The sequence below is a fragment of the Dromiciops gliroides genome, chromosome 2, assembly GCF_019393635.1.
Source record: "Dromiciops gliroides isolate mDroGli1 chromosome 2, mDroGli1.pri, whole genome shotgun sequence".
Classification (NCBI taxonomy): domain Eukaryota; kingdom Metazoa; phylum Chordata; class Mammalia; order Microbiotheria; family Microbiotheriidae; genus Dromiciops; species Dromiciops gliroides.
In genome coordinates, this window is record NC_057862.1 from 253,895,019 (window position 1) to 253,920,163 (window position 25,145).

The following is a 25,145-nucleotide window of genomic DNA, read 5'->3' on the forward strand; positions in this document are numbered from 1 at the left end:
CCCTGGTTTGTATTTAGACAATAGGCTGGTGGTGGTTTTCTACTCAATCAATATGCATTTATTAAGCACCTATTATGTATTAGGCATTGTGTTAGGTGCTAGGGATAGAAATATGAAGAATAAAACAACCTTTGTGCACAATTAGTTTATAGTCTAATGTTTTGACATTCTGATTCTATCCATTTCTCCACAATCACAAAAGATATTTCACTTCACTTCCCCACCACCAGATACTTTAATATAGATGCTGTCCAAAGCATGGGAATATCTGACTTGCTCTCTACAGGTACATTTGAAACGTCTCCATGAATGTCACGAGTTACAACTTCAATTTTGTTTTTATCGGTTTGTGGGGTAGGTCGAAATATTCTAAGATTGAAAAACTAGGGTATATGATATAGGTTTTAAACCTACTCTTACCACTTTGAAAGACAATGCTCCTGAATTTGTCATCATATCCCTCTCCCCATAGCAATTTTTATACCCTGACTGCTTTATTAGACATTTTTAAAAATAGCAGTTGGAAATTATTTTAAATAGTAAGGATAAAGTTCAAAAAAACACACAATGTTGTCAACTTGTGATTTTCCTTTGTTGGGTTGGCTGTATTGCAGTTTACCTTTGCTGAATGATTCTTTCATGTTTCATGAGAGCACTTGAGGTACTCTGCTTAATTATCTGCCTCAATAATATCTTATTTTTATGCTAATTTTATTAAAGTAATCTCTTTTAGTTTATGCAATGGCATGTCTTCTGTACCTCAACAATTGAAATCCAAACACTTAACCACAATACATGCTCTAGGGAAAGTTTGATAGAAAAGAGCATTGCTAATATTCTAGAATGTCACAAATGTGTACCCATATACCAATGTCACTACAGGAATCCACCCCCATGTCTAAAAAGAAGTGTCATTTTGATCATTCACCATTTTGGATTCTTTGCATCTCTGAAGTATTCTGTTATGTAGAAAATCAAGAATTATCATGGTAACATAGTAGCCTTTTTAAAGATGGGTCCCATCTATAGAGTGGCTAAGGAGCAAGGGTTTGCCAAGGAGAAGAAAGTAGTAGAAGGAATAAATTCTCTCTCTCTCTCTTTCTCTTTCTCTCTCTCTCTCTCTCTCTCTCTCTCTCTCTCTCTCTCTCTCTCTCTCTCTCTCTCTCTCTTTCTCCTTTTTGCCTTTATTAAGGATTTCCTGGCTTTTGAAGGAAGAAGCAAGGACATACAACAAGTAGAAACTGCACTGAATAATGTAAAAAGGCATCTGCCCAAGGCAAGTGTCAAACAGCTGAGTAACTGGATCATGACTCAGGAAATGGAACTACAGAAAATGAAGTTCACATGTCAGACGCAAGCCGAGGGACTTCAGGATTGCTTACAACAGTTACTTAGGTAGTAAAAGAAGTGTGTTTCTATATATAGGTGTGTGTGTGTGTGTGTGTGTGTGTTATGATTGTATAAATGATAAGTTATTTAATCATTCTCATATGGATGCTCTCATCCATATCATGATCCATAAAGGCAACAGATGTATACATAGATCACATGACAGATAAAGATAATCCTTCTTCTTTTAACCTGGGGTTGACACTGGGGTGATATAGCAATTTGGAAATTCCCCCAACCATTTAAAGAGTAATCCATATCCTGAGAGGCCTGATACCCAAACCTTTTGAAGACTCACAGTTGTTCATTTTCACCAGGCAACTCATATTTGTTAATTCAGTATATTCTTCATTGTTACCTTATATTGTAAATATATGGCAAATATAGCTGTTATAGCTATCAATACTGATTTTTATTAAAAGTGCTGTTGGATGAGGTGTTGTTCTTTCCTCTAATTATCTTTTCCCCTCACTTCTTTTTAAAAGAAGTTAATGAAATTTCATTCCTGTCCTTTTATTATGTGTCTATTAATTCTAATTGTTTTAGTGCAATAGAACACAGCTCATCATTACTCAGGTTCTAATAGACTTCAAATTAAAATAGTGTCTTCCCTAAAGACTAACTGCTATTTACAGGAAGTCTGTGACATAGCTTAACCATAAAGTTGGTGCCAACCCAGCATTTAAAAGGATGTTCCACTGTTTTTGGAATTCTAACACTATAGTAATGATAAGCTTTTTATTTCAGACTTCAGGAAGACTACATAAGCTTGAGTAAATGGCTAATGAATCAAGAAGAAAAATGGAAAGAGACTGGAGTAGAAAACAAGCGTGATTTTTTCTGCCAAACATTAACAAGAAAAAGGTAGCTCCGACTTTTTAATCAAATATCTTGCTAAAAAATAGATTCCTCTATCGTGTAGAAGATATTGTAGTCTTATATTTTTGTGTGTTTGGAATTTTCCAGGCAACCATTTGAATCTTTTGCTCAGTTGAATAACTCATTGAAGGAATTTGGACTTATTAAAGAAGAAATTGTGATAAAGTCAACTCAGTTGGTTGAGAAATATGAGACATTTTTAACACAAGTATGTGAAATAGGAAATCATCAGTCACCTGCTGAAGACCAGAGCTTTGAAGATCTTGTAAATGATGTATTTTCTTGGATAATGGGGATTAAAGAGTCACTGATGGTTTTGAATTCAACTGAAGGCAAAATGCCCCTTGAAGAAAGGATCCAAAAAATAAAGGTACTACAACTGGCCAACAGCTTTGGAAGCTCCTAGAGAATTCACCTTTGAAGAAGTTTCACAAGAAAGCTCCAAAAAATTATTAAAATAGTTGCAAAATAGTCTTTGAGGAAATGTGAAAGGAATTAATATCACTAAACGTGTAGAGTAGGAGGCCAGTAAGTGGCTTTTATAATATGTGAGTATATAATATATTTCCCTATCTTAGAAAGGGAGGTGACCTTTATAATAATTGTAAATGAACTTAAACTCCAGTATATAGGATTTTTCTTAGGGAAAGACATTTTTGAAAGTGATGAGTTTAACATTGAAAGGCTTGCTGAGGGAAATTTGTATTTGTTCTCCAACTAGATTACAGAGTGAACTTGAATTCAAGGAGACCTCAGTACAAACTCTGACTCAGGCACTTACTGGCTTCATGAACCCTCAACAGGTCACTTAACCTTTGTCTGCCTCAGTTTTCTCATGTATAAAATGGGGATAATAATACCATCCACCTCCAAGGGTTATTGTGATAATGAAATAAGATCAAATTTATAAAATGCTTTGTAAACCTGAAAGCACTATATAAAAATAAGCTAGTTTTATTTGTCTATTGATATTTACTGGGGGCAGCTAGGTGGTGTAGTGGATAAAGCACTGGCCCTGGATTCAGGAAGACCTGAGTTCAAATTTGGCCTCAGACACTTGACACTTACTAGCTGTGTGACTCTGGACAAGTCACTTAACCCCAATTGCCTCACCCCCCAAAAAATATTTACTGAGTACCAAGGTGAGGAGCAAAGTAAGTCTCCTGACTTCAAGGGATCTCACTGTTGGTGAAGAGAAAAATAAAAACATATGCATACCCCAAACCAACTATACTTGTATGCAAAGATAAGTTTGGTTAAGCGTTGCAGAGGAGGATAGAATGAAGAGGAGTGGGGGAAGGCTGATGAGAATTCCTGAAGTGATTTTAACCAAATGGCTCCAGTCTGAAATGACTTGGTGAAAGAGGTGAGTTTTGAGCAGTTTCCAAACATTAAAGCAGGAAAGAACATTTAGCAGAATAAGGTGGGAACAAGGAATAAATGAATTGTGGAATAGGTCAGAGAAGAGGCAGATTAGATCTGGGAGGTTGTATACATTTTTTAGGTCAAAACCAAAAAAAGTTACTTTTATATGGTTTCTGTATCAATATCTGTTATAAATGTCATGTGGGAAAAGGCCAGGTGTTTTAGGTACTTTTTAAAGACACAGATTCGGGAGAGGACAGTTGAAGATGATAAACAATTGGATGAATAATACAGGCTGGGAGAAGATAGAAATATGAATAAACAGAACAAACAGGTATTTATTGAATGAGTCATGTCCAATCTGTGGTAAAACATAATTGGCGATTGAAAATATACACAATGAAAAGGGTTATTTGAAATTTAGTTAAATTCTAGAAGGACCCTTGGTATAAAAAGTAGGGAAGCCACTAATCATAAAAGAAAAAGTAAGATAATGTGGTACTGTTATTGTGTCATTTCAGTTGTGTCCATCTCTTTATGACCCCATTTAGGTTTTTCTTGGCAAAGATACTGGAATGGTTTGCCATTTCCTTCTCCAGATCATTTTACAGATGAGAAAATGGAGGCTAAAAGGGTTAAGTGATTTGCCCAGAGTCACACAGCTAGAAAGTGTCTGAGGCCAGATCAGGAAGATTGAATCTTTCTGACTCTAGGCTCAAAACTCTACTGTACCACCTACCTGCCCATTGTGCTATTACTTATTTGTTTGTTTATATTTTAGGAAATCATTTTACTTAAACCTGAAGGGGATGTGAAAATACAAAATATCATGAGTTTGGGTGAGAAAAGCAAGGCATCTCTGGATCAGGATACTCTCTCTGATATCAAGAATCAGTGGGACCACACTATTCATTTAGCCAACACATATCTGAGGTAAAAGGAATATATTCATTGTCACCATCATTATGTTTCTGTATCCAATGACACATAAAAAGCATAACGTAACTGTTATCCATGACTTTTGATATCAATAATCTGAAGAATAACAGGTCAGGAATTAGGGAATACCAGTTAGAGAATGAAGTAGAGTGAAACCGTATCCATATCAGCTATTGGAAATCCTTCCCATGATTCAATAGTATTTAATTGAAGTGGTATACTGACTGCAGGATTTTTGATAAAAAACTTACCTTCCCCCTTCTCCAAAAACAACCAACAACAAACCTCCGGTATTTTTCTGCTAGACTCTGTTAATATTGAAGGAAGTATTATAAATGTCATGTATAAGTTTTGACAATAATTATTTGATAAAAATGTTGGAAAACTGAATGATAGTGAAAAGTTTCTTTTAATGATTCTCAATGTCTAATGATGTCATTAGTAATGAAATTCGCTTTTCTTTTGAAAGGCTGAAATTTTTATTTTCTGTCAGGCTTTAAAAACGAATTCTTTTCAGCTACCAGAAAAAAAGCAAAATCTATTCAATAAACTCTATGTATTTACATACTCTATAAACCAAACTACAGAGTGTTTATAGTCATAGGTTTAATAATTGTATAACAAAAGTATCATTATTAAAATACTACAAATCATTTCCTTTTGGAGTCTGGTATAAATCCTGTCATGTGACAAAAATGTGCACAAGATATAATACCAGGAATATCTCTGTGAATAACAAATTAGTTATCTTGTTTTATAGTCTGATGTATGTATATGCAAAATACAAAGTATCATTATATTTTGTCAGATCTCTAACGAGTATAATTTTCTCTTGTTAAAATATAGCCATCAGGAAAAGATTCAGCTTGAAGGAGAAAAGTATTTACAAAGCAAAGATGACTTAAGACTAATGCTTACTGAATTAAAGAAGAAACAAGAATCCGGTTTTGCTTTGCAGAATGGTTTGCCAGAAAAGAAAGCTCAGTTGAAAATATATAAGAAATTCCTACAGAAAGCAGAAGACCTGACATCCTTGCTTAATGAGTTAAAAACTCAAGGAAATTACCTCCTGGAATGCACTAAAAACCCCAAATTCAGTGAAGAAAAATGGCTAGAAGTCAAGCATCTCCATGAAAGCCTCCTTCACCAATTACAGGTCAAAACGAAATTATATTTCTTGCCGACATAGTCACTTTTTGAACAAAGTGTTTTTATGTCATCATTTCCTGGTGACACTGACTAAGCTCAGAGTTATTTGACTGTTATTTAGAGACAAGTGCTTGCTTACTGAGTAGAATGAAAACAATTCAGACATTCGTTTCTGCTCAAAGAACCATTGTATATGAAAACACTGAGTTCAAGGATTATGGTAGTGTTTCCTTTTACAGACTTCCCATGACTATTGTTAACTGTAGGAGAAGTCGGAATTTTTTAGGCCACTCCATACATGTGACAATGCCAGAGCTGTGTCTGCACAGCTATGTAGTTGATATCACACCCTTTTGTGTCCTCAAGTGCTCCCTAAGTTGGAATTTTTCACACATGCTCTGTTCTGAAGATGTCAGAAGGAAAAACAATTGGCTATTTGTGGGGGAATAGTATGTTCCCCCAAGGGAACAGCACAGTGCATGATATATATGTATAGAAAAATAAGAGTTCAAAGTGATAGCCAATTAACAGGGTGAAACTTCTGTTTTCACCAGATGTCAAGAGAAAAGGAAGTCATGGATTGTTTTTTCTTCTTGTTCAGTCATTTTCTAATCGTGTTTGACTCTTCATGACTCCACTTGGGGTTTTCTTGGCAGATATTGGAGTGGTTTGCCATTTCCTTCTCCAGCTCATTATACAGATGAAGAAACAGGCAAATAGGGTTAAGCGACTTACCCAGAGTCATACAATTTATGAGTGTCTGAGGCCAGATTTCAACTCAGGACGATGTCTTCCTACTCCAGGCTCAGTGCTCTATCTATTCTCCCACCAGATGCCCGTGTCATGGATTTAGTTAGACACAGAGTCCTTTTCTGAGGCCTCTTTGTGCCTGTGGGGCCTAAGTCTTGGCAGGTTCTACCAAGCTGGATAGGCTTAAGTATGGTTGCAATTAACATTTTGACTGATGGACCACCCAGCTATGACCAGAGAAGCTCATAACCAGGGGGATAAGTTCTAGGGCCATAAACTATAAATCACCAAGGCTATAAACTCTAGAAAGCTCTATGTTGAATCATAGAGGGACTGTGAGGGAATGCTCCTACTGACAAAATCACAGATCCTATTAAAGCATTTTCCCAGAACATTTATAGACAGTTTAAAAAAACTCTTGCAGTTAGAGAAATTCTTAGTAATGTGGCTTAGTAATGTGAACTTCCTAACAGCTAGCTTGGGAATTTGTTTTGTATGAAAGAGACTCTTGAGTTATATACAGGATGATAGATCTAAAATTGGAAGGGACCCTCGTTTTTAAGACTAGGAAACTGAGGCCAATGGAGATTAAGTGATTTGTCCAAGATCATGCAAGTAATAAACATAAGAAGTAATACAAAGTCCAATTCTCTGTCCACTGTACCATAATGCCTCCCTTGTTTTGGAGCAAGAGTTAATAGTATGGGGGCAGCTAGGTGGCACAGTGGATAGAGCACCGGCCCTGGAGTCAGGAGGACCTGAGTTCAAATCCGGCCTCGGACACTTAACACTTACTAGCTGTGTGACCCTGGGCAAGTCACTTAACCCCAATTGCCTCACTAAAAAAAAAAAAAAAGAGTTAATAGTAATATCTTTCAGATTTCATGTAGCCAAAGCTGCTGAATAAGATGAGGCTCTCTAACTTTATAATAGATTCCTGTGAGTTGATTATACAGTTTGGAACTATTGTTTCTTCTCACAACATTTATCAAATACATTCCTTTCAGTAATGAAATGAAGAAAGAAAAATGATCCGAGAGAGCATAAACAAATCTAATAAGAGGAGCAGATTTCAGAGATCATCTCATCTGCCATCTACCCCGCTAAATCCCTCTTCTCCCCCTGACATTATAGATAAGGAAACTGGAGCCCAGAGAACAACTTGCCCAAGGTCACACAGCTAGTTAATAGCAGAGTCAGGACTGAAACTTTGGTTTCTTATTCATACACAACATTTCCTCAGAGGAAAAGAATTGGGAAATAGATTTCCAAGCTAAAGAGCTTCATAAGTAGAATTCTCCTTGATAATTCATTATGCCTTGTTTGTATAAATAGATGTTGTGTAAATAATCTATTCTCATTTTTATGTGAAACTTCATGACTTTATTTGCTTGTTCATTTTTTTGTTTTTTGGTGAGGCAATTGGGGTTAAGTGATTTGCCTAGGGTCAAACAGCTAGTAATTATTAAGTGTCTGAGGCCACATTTGAACTCAGGTCCTCCTGAATCCAGTGCTAGTGCTCTATCCACTGCGCCACCTAGCTGCCCCAAAACTTCATAAGTTTATGAACTATAAAATGTCATTCTAAGTAGGAACAGTAAAGGAAAAGGCATGTTGACTTTAAAAATTGTTTTATTTCTAGGATTCAGTGAGTAAATTGGAAGGTCACGTTCAAGAACACCAACTATATCAGGATTTGGTTGCAGACTTGAATACCATGTTGGATAATTTCTCTCAGGAATTCCTCAGTTTTCCTGATAATCTGGTAGATGAAAAGGCAGCTGAGCAAAAGGTGTTAAAAGTACAGGTATGATGCAAATGCCAGGAAAAAAAAAAAGAGACCTGTCTAATTATTCCTCTTAGATATGGAAGGAATGCCTCAGGGAAAACAATTGTGTGTTATTTATCTTCTTTTCTTTACGAGTACCCTTCACATTTGGGTGTGTGTTTGGGGAGGTGGGGAGACAGGAACTGAGACTACATTACTGTAGAGTGCTGCCAGGGTGCAAACTCCCTCCACCAATGCATATAGGTGGTTTGTCTGTGACTTAAAGTCTTAATGAGTTGTCTGGGGCACTGAAAAGTGACTTGCCTATGGTCACATAGATGGTATGTTTTGAAGACAAGTCTCAAAACCAGTTTTGCCATTTCCAAGGCTGATCCTGAGTCTATTGTGCCTCACTGACTCTTGCCATACTCACAACAGGCAATTATCAAATTATCATTATTATTGATGATTAATAAATGCTTAATTCATGAATGTAGATATTTTAAAATAATCAGTGATAAATATTTTTTAAAAATTAATAGACCAAAGTAATGCTTTTATGGTAACTTGTCAATCAATGGTTTAAGTCAAAGGTCCAAGTGCCAGTCCCATGGAACTAATAGACCATAGGTGTCCTTATTCTTTAGTGAGCTAATGAATTTGAATGATATAGTTCTAGATAACTCATCCAATAAATACTTAGGTAATCATGACAACTCTTCTCCCACTTCTCTATTCTGTGGCAACCACTAGCCCCATATGATATGAGAAAATGATCCTGGAAGTCTCAAATTTTGATATTCTGGAATGATTCCAGGAAATAGGGAATGATTAAAGCAGTTGACAGCCTATGTAATCGTTACATTTTAGAGTTAGTAAGAGCCTTAAGGATCATCTTCCTCATTTTATGGATGAGGAAAATGAGACCAAAAAAGGTGAAAAAATTTATACAATGGTGCACGGTAAATTAATAACAATACAATTGGAGGGGCAGGGAAGACTTCATTTTTACTTTAGTGAGTGAGGGAGTGTGTGTGTGTGTGTGTGTGTGTGTTTTGAAAGGAACATGAGTTGTTTTTATCTGATTGCTATTCATGCTCATAAGGCACTCCAGATGTTCATTCTTTTTTTTGTGTGTGTGGGGCACTGAGGGTTAGGTAACTTGCCCAGGGTCACACAGCTAGTGTCAAGTGTCTGAGACCAGATTTGAACTCAGGTCCTCCTGAATCCAGGGCCAGTGCTTTATCCACTGTGCCACCTAGCTGCCCCCCCCATTCTTTTTTAATTAAAAAAATATTCCCCTAGCATTTGCACTATGGCCACATGAACTTAAATTGAGTTTAATAAAGTCTAATCCCCCCCTCTAAATTGTAAACTTCTCCAGTGCTTAGGGTGAATCTTATTTTTTTTAACCTTCCAGCACCTAGTATATACTTAAATTGAATACCTCTAAGCACATCTTATTGCTACTGTCCCTTACTTAGATTAGGGACAGGCTGTTTTGGGATATTTTCTAGCAGTCTGTCATCTTAGACTAAAAAAAAAGTATTGGCTGTATGTAAGCTGGGTGAACAGCCTCAGTAAGTGCTGGGTTGAGGAGAAAGGGGCATGGGAGAAAAAAGCATCCCTATGATGACACAGTTCTCCTCAAGGGGCTAACAGTCTATTTGAGACAGTACACATGCATGTAAATTATTTTTCCTATACTGTCTAGTGTATGATCTGGCTATTAATAAAGTCTAGATAAGTTTTAAAGTTTAATCTCTTTAAACTGAACCCTTAGTCACTATAATGGTACCCCTAGTTGTCTGTGAGTACTTAGCTCCTTGAATTCTCACTCACCTTAGAGAATCATCTATTCACCAACTTTGATGTAATATTTTTTTGGAAGCCACAAATGTCAGGTGGATAGTCTATCAACTCTATTCCTTCCTTATTTGGGCTGCCTTGTATCTGGTAGGCTTTTAATACTTATTCATTTGGTTGTTTTTGAGCTTGTATCACCTTAGTTGACACTTGTGATAAAAATCTAGACTTTTGCTCAAAATGAGCTTGGGGATTCACTCTCGTGTTCTTCCAAAGCTATTTGATCCCCCACCTCCTCGAGTTTGTACTTTGTGACTTAAGTTAACAAGTTTTCCATATTTCCTACCAGGCAAGTAGTGTACCTTGTCACTATTAATATCAATTGACACTTGTGATAATTGAATTGAAATATTTTTAATGACAGTTTTTTTTCCCTCCCACTCTTAGGAACTAGAAGTCTCCCTTAATCTAAAGGGTGACACATTAGAAAAGATTTTAGCTTTAGCTGAATCCATCAAACAAAACTCCTCTTCAGTGGGACAGAAGATTATTAAAGATGAAACAGATTCACTTAAGTGTAAACACAAGGATTTGGAAAATAGACTTGAATCTGTTAAGCAGGAAACTGAGAACAGTTTCAACAACATCCTTAAATCAAAATCTGAAATGAAGAAAAAAGAAGAAATAGCCATGAAAAAAAGAGAAGAGCAAGTCTCTTCTGATACTCAAGATTCTATTCAGGGGTCTATCACAGTGGAAAAGTTGGAGGAAAGATGGAAAGTCAATAAGGTGAGTATTTATGATTTCACTTTACACAATAAAAAGAATGAGAATGTGGAAGGGCTCGGCTCTAAGAAGAGGATCATGAAGAAATATTTCCAGTTTCATAATTAAACCTTTAATATACTTGTTAGTCACAGAATCTACTTTGAGATAAACTCTTTCAAAGTTACTCATGGTAGAATATTCCTGTTGCTAAAATGTCTGTTGAACTTGTAGTCATCAATTTAGGTTTATTTTTATATCTGATATTCAATTAGATGTAATTTCTTGGACCACGTTCACAAAGACAAATTACAAGAGGCAATAGAGAAGAAAATAATCCAGTTAACTCTCCCACATTGATACTTTCCCCATCATGGTTTCAATATATTGCGGGTTGACGTGAGAAATTAAATGGGAATTGTGGGGTAGTTTTGTGAAACCTGTGGATGATATGCAAAGGCCAGCAGATGACACAGAAAAAGTTTAGAAACTCAGAAATGCATAAAATCTGTGCATAGTATTGTAGAATATCAATATATTTTATCTTTTAGTACCATAATAATTCAGACTTCTTCTCTGGTAGGAAGGGAGGGCCAAAAATTATGTGGATTTTCCAGATTGTGGAGGTGTCGAGCCCCCTAATCTCCACAATGTGGAAGAGATAACTGTATATCTATCTAACCTACTTTCTTATAAAATAAATCCCATGTTCAATTTTTTGTTGATTTTGTAATGAAAAAGGTGACTATTTAAAGATTCTCTTTCTTCTTCTACCTATCTTAACCTCATACTGCAAATACTTTTTTTAAACAAAACTTGACCTTTGATACTATATACAGTGTTCCCAGTGGAAAAACTTAGTTCATTAATGCTTAATAGCATCTTCTCTGCAGTTTGTACTGTTATAGAGCAGTGGTGCCAAACTCAAATAAAAGGGATCCCCTGTGGGCTATATATGTTAATTTAGAAAACCACAAAATAACATTATCTATGTTGCATTGTATTTTCATTTATTTTGTTAAACATTTCTCAATTACATTTTAATCCAGTATGTGACACTAGGAATTTTTGGCAACATGGGTAAGTTTGACACCTCTGTCTTAGAGAATTGCTTGGGAGCAATGAGTGTGATTATATTACATGCTTACAGTCCCATGTGATATGTATCAATATGTGTCAGAAGTGAGGCTTGAACTCAGGTCCTGTTCACTCTGAAACAAGCTCTCTATCCACTATACCACACTGCCTCTCACTGCACATAAAAATTATAAATATCTTTGCCATATAGTTGAAGTATAGTCATCTCCACATTCAGTTAACGGATTTTTTTTCCCTAGGGAAAAGATTAGAAAGTATATTGTGTTTTTAAAAATTCATTGCAACAAGGTGGATGGATTTTTCTTTGACTTTCGAAATGTTTTCTCAAAGGTTGGAGAACTAAATGGAAAGGACATGAATAAAGAACAGCCTAAGAAACTTCATATGAAATCTAGCCTATTATTGGCAGACTGCCTCCCACAGCCTCCCATCCAGGGGAAGAATGGAGACAGTCCAACTATTCAGGTAGGAGAACAGTCAGCATTTTATAGGGTACTTTTCCAATATCAATTCACTAAGCCCCACATTTTCTTCATGGAACAGAAATATACCCATGAAACAGAAAAAACAGTTACTAAAACAGAGGTTTTGATAGAAGTATAAAAAGCAAAGGAGTATTTATTATGTAGCAGAGATCGAGTTTCCCCTATGCCCCAGGCACTGCGCTAAGCACTTTACAAATATTATCTCACTTGATCTTCAAAACACCTTTGTGAGATAGGGGCTATTAATATCCCCATTTTAAAACAGATGAGGAAACACAGATAGAGTTTATGTGACTTTACCAGGGACACACAGCTATTGTTGAATTTGAACTCAGGTCTTCCTGACTCCAGGCCTAGTCCTTTATCTACTTTGCCACCTAGCTGTCTCAGGAGCAAGCAGAGCAGGGAGTATCTGGCCAGTCAAGTGAAAAATGACTTTACATGAGTAGTAATTCTTTAAATCTCATAAACACAAGAAAATTTTGATAAGGAAATAATGTTGTAGAGAATGACGTTACACTGGGCAAGCCTCTTTAGGATTATGTGTTGGGGAAATCCTCTTGGGCACTGGTCAGAGTAACTCAAAGGCTTAAGGAAAAAAGGTGAGATATAACATGAGTATTTTGTATGGAGATTACATGATCCTGAACACTTGTGGAAAAGAGGTATTGTGATCGTATGCTAAAGACTTTATGCTTCTCTAAAAAAAGAATGCATTTTAAATCTCTGCAACATTATTTTATTTTCACACTGATATCTAGAAATATCATGACATTATCTAAGCTCAACAACAGTTTATAGCTCAGGGATCACTATGGATGTATAGCTCTCATCTCTAATAGTATGTGAATTATGTGAATAATTTTGAAAATGAGAGGAATTAGTGATTAAAAAGTGATAACATGGGGGCAGCTAGGTGGCGCAGTGGATAGAGCACCGGCCCTGGAGTCAGGAGTACCTGAGTTCAAATCCGGCCTCAGACACTTAACACTTACTAGCTGTGTGACCCTGGGCAAGTCACTTAACCCCAATTGCCTCACTAAAAAAAAAAAAAAAAGTGATAACATTATTGGGTTTTGGTTTAAGGAAATTTATAAATTTGCATTTATAAGATTTAAACATTATCCCTTGTAGCTTTTAAAAAATTACCTTAAATTGACCTAGCCTCAGTTTCCTCATGAGCTTGAGAAGGAAATGACAAATCACTCCAGTATCCTTACCCAGAAAACTCCAAAAGGGATTATAAAGAGGAGTCAGACATGACTGAAAACAATTTAACAACAACAAAAAGAAAACAAATTTCCATAACATCTCTCCTGGCATCCTATTTTGTTAGTAATTTTTATGTACAATCAAGGAGATATGTGTGTATGTGTAAAACAGATACATTCCATTTGTGATCCCATTCATATCTTCTGAAAATGCAAATTAAAATTTATTCATGGCTTTGGAAGGAGAAAAAAGGTGGCATCTGAGCTTTACTTTGAAGGAAACTAGAAATTTTATGATACAGATTGTAACGATTGGAGTGACTCCACCTGCTGGAGAGTTACTGTAGGAAAGTTCCACCATGAGGAGAAGGCATCTGAGGGCAGGCCATGTGGCTTTTCTTTGGCGTCAGGAAGTGACGTTTGCTCATGAGTACTGTCAATCAAGGCTACTAGCCAGTTAGCTTGGAGATGTGTGTGCATGTGGATGGGATGTTGCTGGTTCCACAGGAGGCTTCTGGGATGAAGAAGGGGTGGTTCTCTCTCTTTCATGAGGACTCTCGTGGAGAGTGGAGCTAAAATGTGCTCTCCCTTTGACAGATAGATGAATCTAGGCCTCTTTCTCTCTCTCTTCACCAAATTCTTATTCTCCTCAATAAATGCCTAAAAGTCTAACTCTTGCTAAAGCTTATAATTTATTGGCGACCACTCATTAGATTTTTAGACAGACTAGCTAGAATTTTAGCCTCTTACAAGATCCAGTTGGATGTTTCACTGGCACCTCAAACTCAATATGTCCAAAACTGAGCTCATTAGGATCAGAACTAGAAGAGATCATGTTATGGAACGATTGACACAGAAAATACTCAGCCAAGTACTCGAGGTGGAGAGAGAGAGAGAGAGTTTATTATGCGCAGACCCAAAGAGGGGTTTCAAGCCTCCAACTATGGGCGCCGAGGCTTGTAGACCACCTGGTTATATACCAAAAGAGTAGGTGTGGTGTAGTGGCAAGTTTATCAAACGAAGATGAGGTCAGTTATTCACTGAACAAAGGGTGCATAGTGGCACCTAGTGGTTTAGTCATCATTACAGGAACACATAAGAATGAGGTCAGTAGTTAAGGGGGCGGCCTGTTGTTGCAGCTGGGGTACCTCAAGGCCAGAGCCTGTCTGAGACAGACAAGGTCAGAAGGCAGAGATTACAGGCCTGTAGTTGTAGCTGGAATACAGTAAGGCCAGGGCCTGTTTGAGACAGACAAGGTCAGATTGATTTTCTACATCAATCCTAGAGATCAGGTAGTCCAACCCCCATAGAGCAAGTGAGGAAACTGAAGCCTACAGAGGTTGCCCATGATCACATAAATGGCCCCATAGTTTCATTGATTACTGTGGAAAATGCAAATTGTGCCTTCAAGATTTTTAATCCATAAATGAGCAACACTTCTTAAGGTGGAACTGTGAATGGGGAAGTCCTAAAGACTCTTTCCAAGTATGATATTTATTATCAAGTTTATGAGAACCTCATAAATGCCCATTTTACAAAAAATGACATATTATGAGATAGTTTGAACATTTGTTACTTAAATCCTCTATCCACTTCTGCATATCTTTCCAAAGCAGTGTCTGTTTTGTCATCCTTTTAGTTTTTTGGTGCCCGAAATAGCCAAATTTTTAATTTGTCTTGATGCTGATATACCATAATTAATCAATATTTGTTTTATTTTGTTATCATTGCTTTATTTTAAATTAGTAATAATCTGTTTTGTCACCCTTTAAAACTTTACAGGATGAAATGTCATCAAAACAAGGACATCTGGAAACCATGGACACTGAAGATCATACTATTGAATCTAATACCTTTGACAAAAATTCAGTGCCTGAGAGCATAGAAATGCTCAAGGACAGAAAAGAATCTGATGTAGTGCTTGTAGCTGAAAAAAGGTAAAATCACAGTTGGAAACTTATTTCTATAGTGACATCATATAGGTAGGGTTCCATATCCTGTGTTTTAAACAATTAATTTAAAATGTTTATTTTTTAGTTCCAAATTCTCTCCTCTCCATCCCCCCACCACCAATTGAGAAAGGCAAGAAATATGATACTCTTTATACATATGAATTCTCGGCTCTGAGTCAGGAAAATTTGACTTCAAATTCAGCCTTAGATACTTACTAGCTCTGTGGCCCTGGGCAAATCACCTAACCTCTGTCTGCTTCAGTTTCCTCAACTGTAAAATATTTATCCAACTAGCACCTACCTCCTACAGTTTTTATAAGGATAACATGAGATATCTGTAAAATGCTTAGCATAGTGACTGGCATGTAATAGGTACTATATGACTGCTTATTCCTTCCTTCTCCCCGACATATGTCCTTATTATTTATCACGTTTACTTGATAAGATCCCCAATACCTAGCTCAGTGACTAATATACAATATTGCTTAATAAATGTTTATTAAATTAGGTGGATGTACAGTTTTTCATAGAAACTTTTTTTTGCCCAACCTTATGATTTCACTGGAGTAGGGAAGTCCCAATAAGCAAACTCCTATCAATACAGATAGGCCACTATGACTTAGAGTCAGACAGCTTTCTGGTGCATTGAGAGTAAGTGATTTGCATGGCACCACACAGCAAGAAAGTGTCATAGGGGCAGCTAGATGGCGCAGTGGATAAAGCACTGGCCCTGGATTCAGGAGGACCTGAGTTAAAATCCAGCCTCAGACACTTGACACTTACTAGCTGTGTGACACTGGGCAAGTCACTTAACCCCAATTGCCTCACACACACAAAAAAAGAATGTGTCATAGGCAGTACCTCATCCCAGGTCTTTCCCACTTGAAGCCTGACTTTCATTCTTTGGAAATTATACTTATGAAATCAAAACTATTATGCAGCTTTCTTATAGGTATTCATCTATTTATTAAAATATTTATTTAAATCTTATTTATTAAAAATGCTGGTGTTGGGAGACACCAGAAGTAGCATGTGCCATAACAGTTAACTGTTTTCTATCAGGCTCTCACTGTGGATATGGTTATGCTCTGAAGGAAGGATCCAGGCTGCTCCACAGTTTATCTCATTATTTTAAGCCATGTTCTATGAAAGTCTAGTATTTTAAGTGCTGTCCAGAATTTATTGTTCTTACTCTTCATTGTTATACTGTCATAACACTGAGACCTGGAACCTTTAAGGCTAGCTCATTATCTATCTCATCCAACCTTCTTCATTTTGTGGATGAGCAAACTTAGGTTCAGAGAGAATAAATGATTTGCCCACAATCACACAGATGGTAAATCACATAGCTGGGGTCTGTAGCTGGTTTTTTTGACTTCAAATCCAGTTATTTTCTGCCTCTGCCACATAATACTGAGATTAGTATTTCAATTAGCCGTTTGTTTTTCCTAAAAGCTTTCTAGATCCTGAAGATTTACCATTCTTTGTTCTAAAACATGGCAGAGGGGATTATTGTGCACATTACAGAATAAGGAAAAATAATATTCCTAGACAATATGATTGCATATATATTTAAGATACAATATAGGTAAGGGAAGGAGATCAGTTTTTTTTTTAAATAAGAGAATTATATGATGAGTAAGAGGCTTTAAGCTCTCAATTATCAAAATCACAAATTGGGAGTACTGATCTTACTTCACATTAATCACCAAGTATCTTTAAAAGGTTCTGTGTTTGAATGTAGGTGTCTGTAGAGGAAAGTATTGACTGGGGCTGGAATCTTCTGGGAAATGCAAAAACTGAAATTTAGGCTACTTGTGAAAATTCAAACACATCTATCTGTTACTATAGGAACTAATGATAATGAAAACTCACTGCCCTACCCCAACTAATATACACATACACACACACACACAATATGTATAGAACACTTTAAGTTTTGCAATGAGCTTTACGTAAATGATTTCATTTGATCCTCACAGCAAACCTGAGAAGTAGGTACTATTATTATTATCTCCATTTTATAGATGAGGAGCCTGAATCTAAGAGAGGTGGAATGACCTGTCCAGAGTCACACAGCTAGTGTCTAAGGAAGGATTTGAACTGAGATCTTCCTGATTCCAGCTCCAGTATTTATCCACTACACCTACCTAGCTCAGATATCAATTTAGGCTTGAACATGAACCTGTAAACAGAATCTTCATGAATTCTTTCAAATATTTATTGAGTATCTACTGTGCTCAACATTGTATATAGGCATTGTAGACATACCCTCTTCTCATGAAATCTATACTTTAGCAGCAGGGGATGGATGTGAGGGGTGAGATAAGGTCATCTAAATAAATGTACAGATGAGCAATTTAGAGAAAGTGTTTTAGGAGTTCAGAGGAAGAACTTAGGGCTTGTATAATTGGTCAGCTTTTCATTCAATCGTTCATTCATTATTCTTCCTGACATTAGATATTAGCCAGTTTAAAGGTTTTTTGTTCTGACATTTTGTGCAAAAAGAAAGAAAGAAAGAAAGAAAGAAAGAAAGAAAGAAAGAAAGAAAGAAAGAAAGAAAAAACCCAAAACCTTTTAGGTTTTTCTCTTTAAAATCTTCTCAAACATTTTCATGGCCTGCAATTGATGGGAGTGGTGAAGGCCAAAAAGCATCTGGAAGTCAGGGAAAGTAAGGTGTTGTACATTAGTTTAAGATTGTTTTAGGTATAGCCTTTGGTAAGATGTCACTGTGAGAAAGAATATTTTGCATCTTCTATATCACAATTTTAAATAGTGCCACAGTTAAGTTCCACTTGCTTATATTTTTCTAAAAATTAGAAAAGTTGTCATTTTTAGTCACTTAAAGTTAACTGTGGCTAATTAATAAAATGAACATCTTTCCTGATTTTCAGGATTTCTGGTCAGCGGGAATCTGCAGCAGATAATTTGAAGAACGACCAGATGAATAATCAAACCTCAAACATTCCGAATGTTATCCAAGAAAAGTTGATAGCAAACCAAACATCTTTGGAAGACTGGGAGACAAAAGAGCCATTAAAAACTGAAGGCCAAGTGAGTACTTTTATACCTTTCCAAAAATAATTTGTAATATAGTTAGAGGCAGCTGATGGCTCATTGGATTGAGCAATGTGCCTGGAATCAACATGTTCTGATTGTGAATACATCCTCAGACATTTTCTAGCTATGTAACTCTGGGCCAGTCACTTAACTTCTGACTGCCTGACAAAAGGATCCACCGGATCCAGTGGAAAAGAAAATAGGAAACCACTCCAGTATCTTTGTCAAGAAAATTCCATAGACAGTCAGTTCACAGAGTCATGAAGAATTGGACATCACTGATGGACTGAACAACAACAATAGTGTTTGTGTTTATAAACCTTGATTCATAATTACATTTTTAGATTTGACAATATTTGGGCAACTCAAAATTTTAAGATATGTACCCCCCGCCAAAGTAAGAGGAAGCATGACTTAGTGAATAGCGTGGCATTAGAAAGACCTGGTTCTAATCTTGCCTCAGATAATAGTCTAGCCATTAAAGCTTAAAACTCCACTAAGACTTTTGAGACATCTTGTATAACACACATTTTATTTTGTTATTATTTTATTCAGTTCAGACCTGTGAATCCACCAATTTGAGGAATTCCTAGTTTTGAAACACCTTCTACAGATTGGTAACTAGTTTATAGCATAACTTTAGGAAATTGTCCAGGGAACTGAGAGAATAATGGACTTAGAGCCAAAAGGAAACTTGGAGGTCATCTTGTCCAAATCCCTCATGTTACTGATGAGGAAACTGTGACTTGCCCAAGGTCACACAGCCTTTATATGTCAATAGCATGATATAAATCCAGGTATTCTTGACTCCAGGGCCATGGCCATTCCTGTATCTACCATGAGACATTGCGAAGTGTACTGCCACATTAAAATTTTAATCCTATTATGATCATAAATTTGACTTGTCTAAAACCAAGACTTCCATAGAGCCATTCTTTTTTCAACATGGTTACTGACTTCACTGACAAAAATGATAATTCCTGTATGCCTATTCACAGGAAAATAGCAAGTACAGATCCCAAGCAGCTAAGTCAAATCAAGTTTATCCTTTCTAAGAAGGAAGGAATGTTCTTTTTGGTAGTCTCTGGTCCAAGAATAAACAGCTCTCCCAAACAATATTGTATTTATTAACGTGAATCCCTTTTATTTGGAACAATTAGAGCCAAAAATAAGTCTGTGCCAAAGGACAACACTCCTTCTTGTTCCCTACCCCTCATTTCTTCAGGAACAGGCATTAGTTTTCATCTACATCCTCAAAAGTATCCGTGGTCAAAAAAATCATCCTTTGATCACTGACCTTCTGGTGACAAGTTACTCTACACTTAGGCTGGTCATTAGATAAAAACAAATGAACTCCATCACTGAGCCTGGATCCCAAGTCTTTCTACCATGGTGGGAACTAGCAGAATTCTCACAACAGCATGTTAGGTACTCATATGGTACCAACGATAAATAGTACAATTCTTTATTTCTTGGCAATTTATTGTGGCACTTGATTGCCAATTGATGTGTACAGGATTATAAAATAATATGTTGACTTTTGTAACATTTTTTGGAGTTTGATTTTACCATTTTAAATAATTTCTATAGTTAATAGTCTAGAGCTGTTCCTTTTCCTTTATGTCATGCTATCGGCCATCGTTATTTTGTGACTTTTGTAATCTGTTTCATATTTACCCCAGAATGTGCTTGGGACTATTGTGTCATTTGGTTTTGCTTAACTTTTTCATTGTTTGAAGGGAAAGCTCCTTGGCAGGAAGAGGATGGAATGGATAGTAGGTTATGGGGGTAATGTGCAAAAAAATAAGATAGTAATGATTTTTTTAAAAATTATTCTATGGACATTATAACTACACAGCTCCTAAGAGTCTCTTAAGAGGGAAAGATAGTCACTGCAGTAATTTACTATTTGAAGATGATTCTAAAATGGGAGTCACTAGGGTTTGCAGTGGAGGATTCACTTATATTTTACTTTCTTCTCTTTGCTCTTTTTCATCCCATGCATAAAGGACAACTTTAAAGAAATCACAAAAGAGAATCCTGAAAGAGGGTTGTATGAAAAGGGAAAGAGGCAGCCATATTCCTTTGCCTTGTTAGTAATTGAGAATGTATATTTAGAATGATTTGTAAGAATATGGATTCTGGAATTTTGGAACCAGTTAAGCTGCCAAAACTACCTCCTTCTTTCCTTCCCTCCCCACTATGAAAGACCTTCAGAATGGGAGAAGTAGTGAAAAGCATGGACTGCCTGTTTTCTGTCATTGCAAGGTAGTTTGAAGGAATTAAATGTTGGAAATAGAGGAAAGATATTCCATTTCTGATCCACAATTTTTCAAAAAAATTCATAGAGAAAAATTATAGTTGGCATCTCTTGAATGATTTTTCTTGACCTATCTTTCCCATATGTCAACTTACATGGCATAATTGCTTTTTTGCCTTTTATGTGTAATTACATCTTTAATTTCCTTGTCATAGGGTATAATTATCAGTCAGAAGGTCTGAATTTTTTTTATTCTTTTGAACAAATTTTCTGAACATTTGCTATTGTGATGTTTAAGGTGGCATCCTTGGATAAATCCACGGAAACAAATTATCAGACCTACAGGAAAATTGTACAAGACTTCCAACTGTGGTTGAGTAGCAAGGAACAACTCCTGAACTTTATGCTAGAGGAACAAGGAGAGCCAGTTACTGGAAAAACACTTTCAATTTTGGAGGTAAGCTAAAAGGATTTCAAATGTATTTTCATACGCACTGGTAATTTTATAAGTACATTTGGTGGTAAAAAAAATAGTTGGGGGGGGCAGCTAGGTGGCGCAGTGGATAAAGCACCGGCCCTGGATTCAGGAGTACCTGAGTTCAAATCTGGCCTCAGACATTTGACATTTACTAGCTGTGTGACCTTGGGCAAGTCACTTAACCCCTACTGCCCTGCAAAAAAAAAAGAAATAGTTGGGTCACAATCCTAGCCATATAGCACTTGCACAGCATTTGCATTTTGGTCTTCCTGACTTTACTTATATCCTTCTCCCTTTCTACAGCCATTTTAAGATGTGTAGAGGTCCAGAATGAAGAATACAAGTATTATAGTTGAGTAACCTAAATCACAGGCCCCAGTCTGAAATAGAAGAAAAAGGGACACCCTGCCACCATCTTGTAAGATGGTCAAATGATACTCTATAATGAAAACATTAAAGAAAATTAAAATTTCTGAGCAACACCAGTTTATAATATAATTTAACTGTGCTTTGGAAGAGAATAGTTATAAAAATGCTATTCTTTTGTTTTTAAAGCTTATGATTGGTATCATAAATTGCACTGTACAAAGTTAAGTAGACTGTTAGTTTTATATTTCTAGAAACTAATGTATAGAATCCTCTGGGGAATTTTGAAGCCTGGAAAAGTAGTTGCATTTCAAAACTGTGGTATTTCTTTCTCTTGGGGTGGGGAAAAATGGAAAGTGGATTCCTATAGGCAACACTAGGCATTTCTTAAAGTCTTTTGACCAGGATAATTTATTATGTATCTTTTTCCTTTATGAGGATCTCACAGGTAGTTTGATGGAACACCAAAATTTATTATTTTCTATTGACCAGTTTAAAGAGTTGCTACTAATTTGGGCCATTAACCAAAAACAGTCGCTTTGAGAAACTTTAAGAGAAAGGGATTTTCTATCAGGAAAACACACACCTACACACACTTGTGTACACTGATGCATGTACAGTGCACACAAATACATATGCATACACACATACATAGACATGCACATACACACACATATACACAAAACCCACAGGAAGCTAGAAATATGCACACATGCTGAATTTTTGGTGAGGAGGAAAAATTAGTTGAAGCTGAGCCTGAAGCTGTTACACATAATGACAGAGTTTTGGCTGATGAAAATTCTTTAATAGAAAGTCAGATAATCATCTTGTGCAGTTTATTTCACTATGTTTATGACAGCTGCTGTGGGTCCAATAATAAGAATTTCAATAATGTGATCATTGCCTTCCATTGAAAATCCCAGGACAGCTTAAGATGGAAAAAAAAATAGATAACAATCTAAAATACTGGATTATGACTCCAACTTTGTTTTTTTTGTTTTGTTTTGTTTTGTTTTGTTTTCGGTAAGGCAATTGGGGTTAAGTGACTTGCCCAGGGTCACACAGCTAGTAAGTGTTAAGTGTCTGAGACCGGATTTGAACTCAGGTACTCCTGACTCCAGGGCCGGTGCTTTATCCACTGCGCCACCAAGCTGCCCCATGACTCCAACTTTTAAGCAGCATAATGCAATTGAGGGAACATTAGTTTTGGAGTTTGAATATTTGGGGTGTCTTGGAATAAATCATTTTTAACAATTTGAGCCTCAGATTTTTTCATCTGTAAAATGAGACGATTGGACTAGATAACTTCTAAATAGCTAGAAAGCACAATGTATAGAGCATGACTCTAGTCAGAAAGACCTGAGTTCAAATGTGGCCTCAGACACTTACTAGCTAAGTGACTCTGGGCAAGACTTAACTGCTGTCTGCTCCAGTTTCCTCAGCTGCAAAATGAGGATCATACTAGCACCTATATCCCAGGGTTGTTCTAAGAATAAAATGATAAAGTGCTTAGCACAGTGCCTGGCACCATAGATAAAACATATTAAGTAGCAGGTACTTAAGAAATGCTCATTCCCTTCTCCTACCCTCCCTCTAAAAACTTTTCCAATTTATAATCCTATGGTTATTATCAAATATTTCTGTATGAACCTACAGAAGATATTATTACCCAGAAATGGTGACTATTGGTCAAAACATCCCACAATTCAGTTAAGATTTTATTCTAGTACAAAATTATTTTCATTTACTGAGAAATACTTTCTTAACTATTCTTGATCGATTTACAGTGATAGATTTTGAAGTCCCACTTGACCATGAAAAGAAGATAAAAAGAACTCATCTGGCTGGTTTTCCCCTTTTTCCCTACTGTGATTTACGTTCCACGGGATAGAGTTATTTTCTTGTTTATTCTTTAATAGTTTATTGAGTTTTTCACATAGTTCAGTTCTGTAATTCCTAGGAGTCTCTTAAGACAGAGACTGATGTTGGGATCTAAATTGATGGAATTGCCAGTGTAGCATAGCTAGAGAAAAAGAAAAATGAAAATGCTGAACATTTGATTTCTTTTGTTGGATATATTTTATTTCTGTAGATGGAAAAATGTGAGAGTAATTTTAATAAAGTACTTATTGGGGGCAGCTAGATGGCACAGTGGTTAAAGCACCGGCCCTGGATTCAGGAGTACCTGAGTTCAAATCCGGCCTCAGACACTTGACACTTACTAGCTGTGTCACTTAACCCCCCCCCCCCATTGCCTGCAAAAAACAAAAATAAAGTACTTATTGAAAACTTAAAAAGAGTTAGGGCAGCATGGGGGCCTATTATATAATATACCACTGTATTATATAATACCATTTTATTATATTATAAATATATATATATATATATACATACACATATATATTTTACAATGATCCAAGACAATCCCAAAGGACTATTGATAAAGCATACTATCCATCTCCAAAGAAAGAACTGATATTGATTGAACACAGACTGAAGCATCCTATTCTTTACTTACTTTCTTTTTTTCTTTTATTCAAGTTTTCTTATATGAAATGACTAATATGATAATATTTTACATTATTGCACACATATAGCCTATATCTGATTGCTTACTGCCTCAGGGGAGGGACGGAAGGAGGGATAGAATTTGGAAATGTTTACTATTAAAAATATAAGAGGGCAGCTAGATGGCGCAGTGGATAAAGCACCAGCCCTGGAATCAGGAGTACCTGAGTTCAAATCTGGCCTCAGACGCTTGACACTTACTAGCTGTGTGACCCTGGGCAAGTCACTTAACCCTCATTGCCCCGCAAAAAAAAAAAAAATATATATATATATATATATATATACACATATATAAAGAGGATATCTGTTTGATTCAGCTAAAAATAATGTTATATAATTATAGATTATATCATATACTACAAACTGACAAAAGCATTGACAACTTTCAAGAATGTAGGCCATTTCTTATTCAGAGAATAGTATATTTTGGAAGGTGTTTGGAAAATGTTTGCTATACAAAATATTGTAAAGACCACTATTCGTGGAGTGGCACAGGGACAAGGGAAAATATCTGTGCCAGCCCCAAAGTTATCAAAATTTTCAGAGAGGTGAAAATTGCCAATCAGTCAAAATACAAAAAGAACAGAAACAAAAGACTGTTCTTTTATTTATTTGTTTTTGGTTTTTTTGTGGAGCAATGAGGGTTAAGTGACTTGACCAGGGTCACACAGCTAGTAAATGTCAAGTGTCTGAAGACAGATTTGAACTCAGGTCCTCCTGAATCCAAGGCTGGGGCTTTATCCACTGTGCCACCTAACTGCCCCCTGCCACCTAGCTGCTCCCTGATTGTTGTTTTATTTTAAAGGTTCATATGAGGCAACATGATAGAGAATTCTGGAAATTAAGGAATACAGCTT

The 25,145-nt window shown here is 36.3% G+C and overlaps 1 protein-coding gene across 1 annotated transcript in view; it reads left to right on the forward strand.

Moving 5' to 3' along the window:
• SYNE2 (spectrin repeat containing nuclear envelope protein 2) overlaps positions 1–25,145 on the forward strand; it is a 430,300-nt gene that overhangs the window by 172,539 nt on the left and 232,616 nt on the right. The window contains exons 39-49 of the mRNA XM_043984057.1: positions 1,193–1,395; positions 2,137–2,253; positions 2,356–2,638; positions 4,415–4,566; positions 5,419–5,728; positions 8,114–8,278; positions 10,493–10,834; positions 12,239–12,373; positions 15,387–15,541; positions 18,451–18,610; positions 21,175–21,333. Coding sequence (XP_043839992.1) covers positions 1,193–1,395; positions 2,137–2,253; positions 2,356–2,638; positions 4,415–4,566; positions 5,419–5,728; positions 8,114–8,278; positions 10,493–10,834; positions 12,239–12,373; positions 15,387–15,541; positions 18,451–18,610; positions 21,175–21,333 — 2,181 coding nt within the window. The remainder of the gene's footprint in view (positions 1–1,192; positions 1,396–2,136; positions 2,254–2,355; positions 2,639–4,414; positions 4,567–5,418; positions 5,729–8,113; positions 8,279–10,492; positions 10,835–12,238; positions 12,374–15,386; positions 15,542–18,450; positions 18,611–21,174; positions 21,334–25,145) is intronic.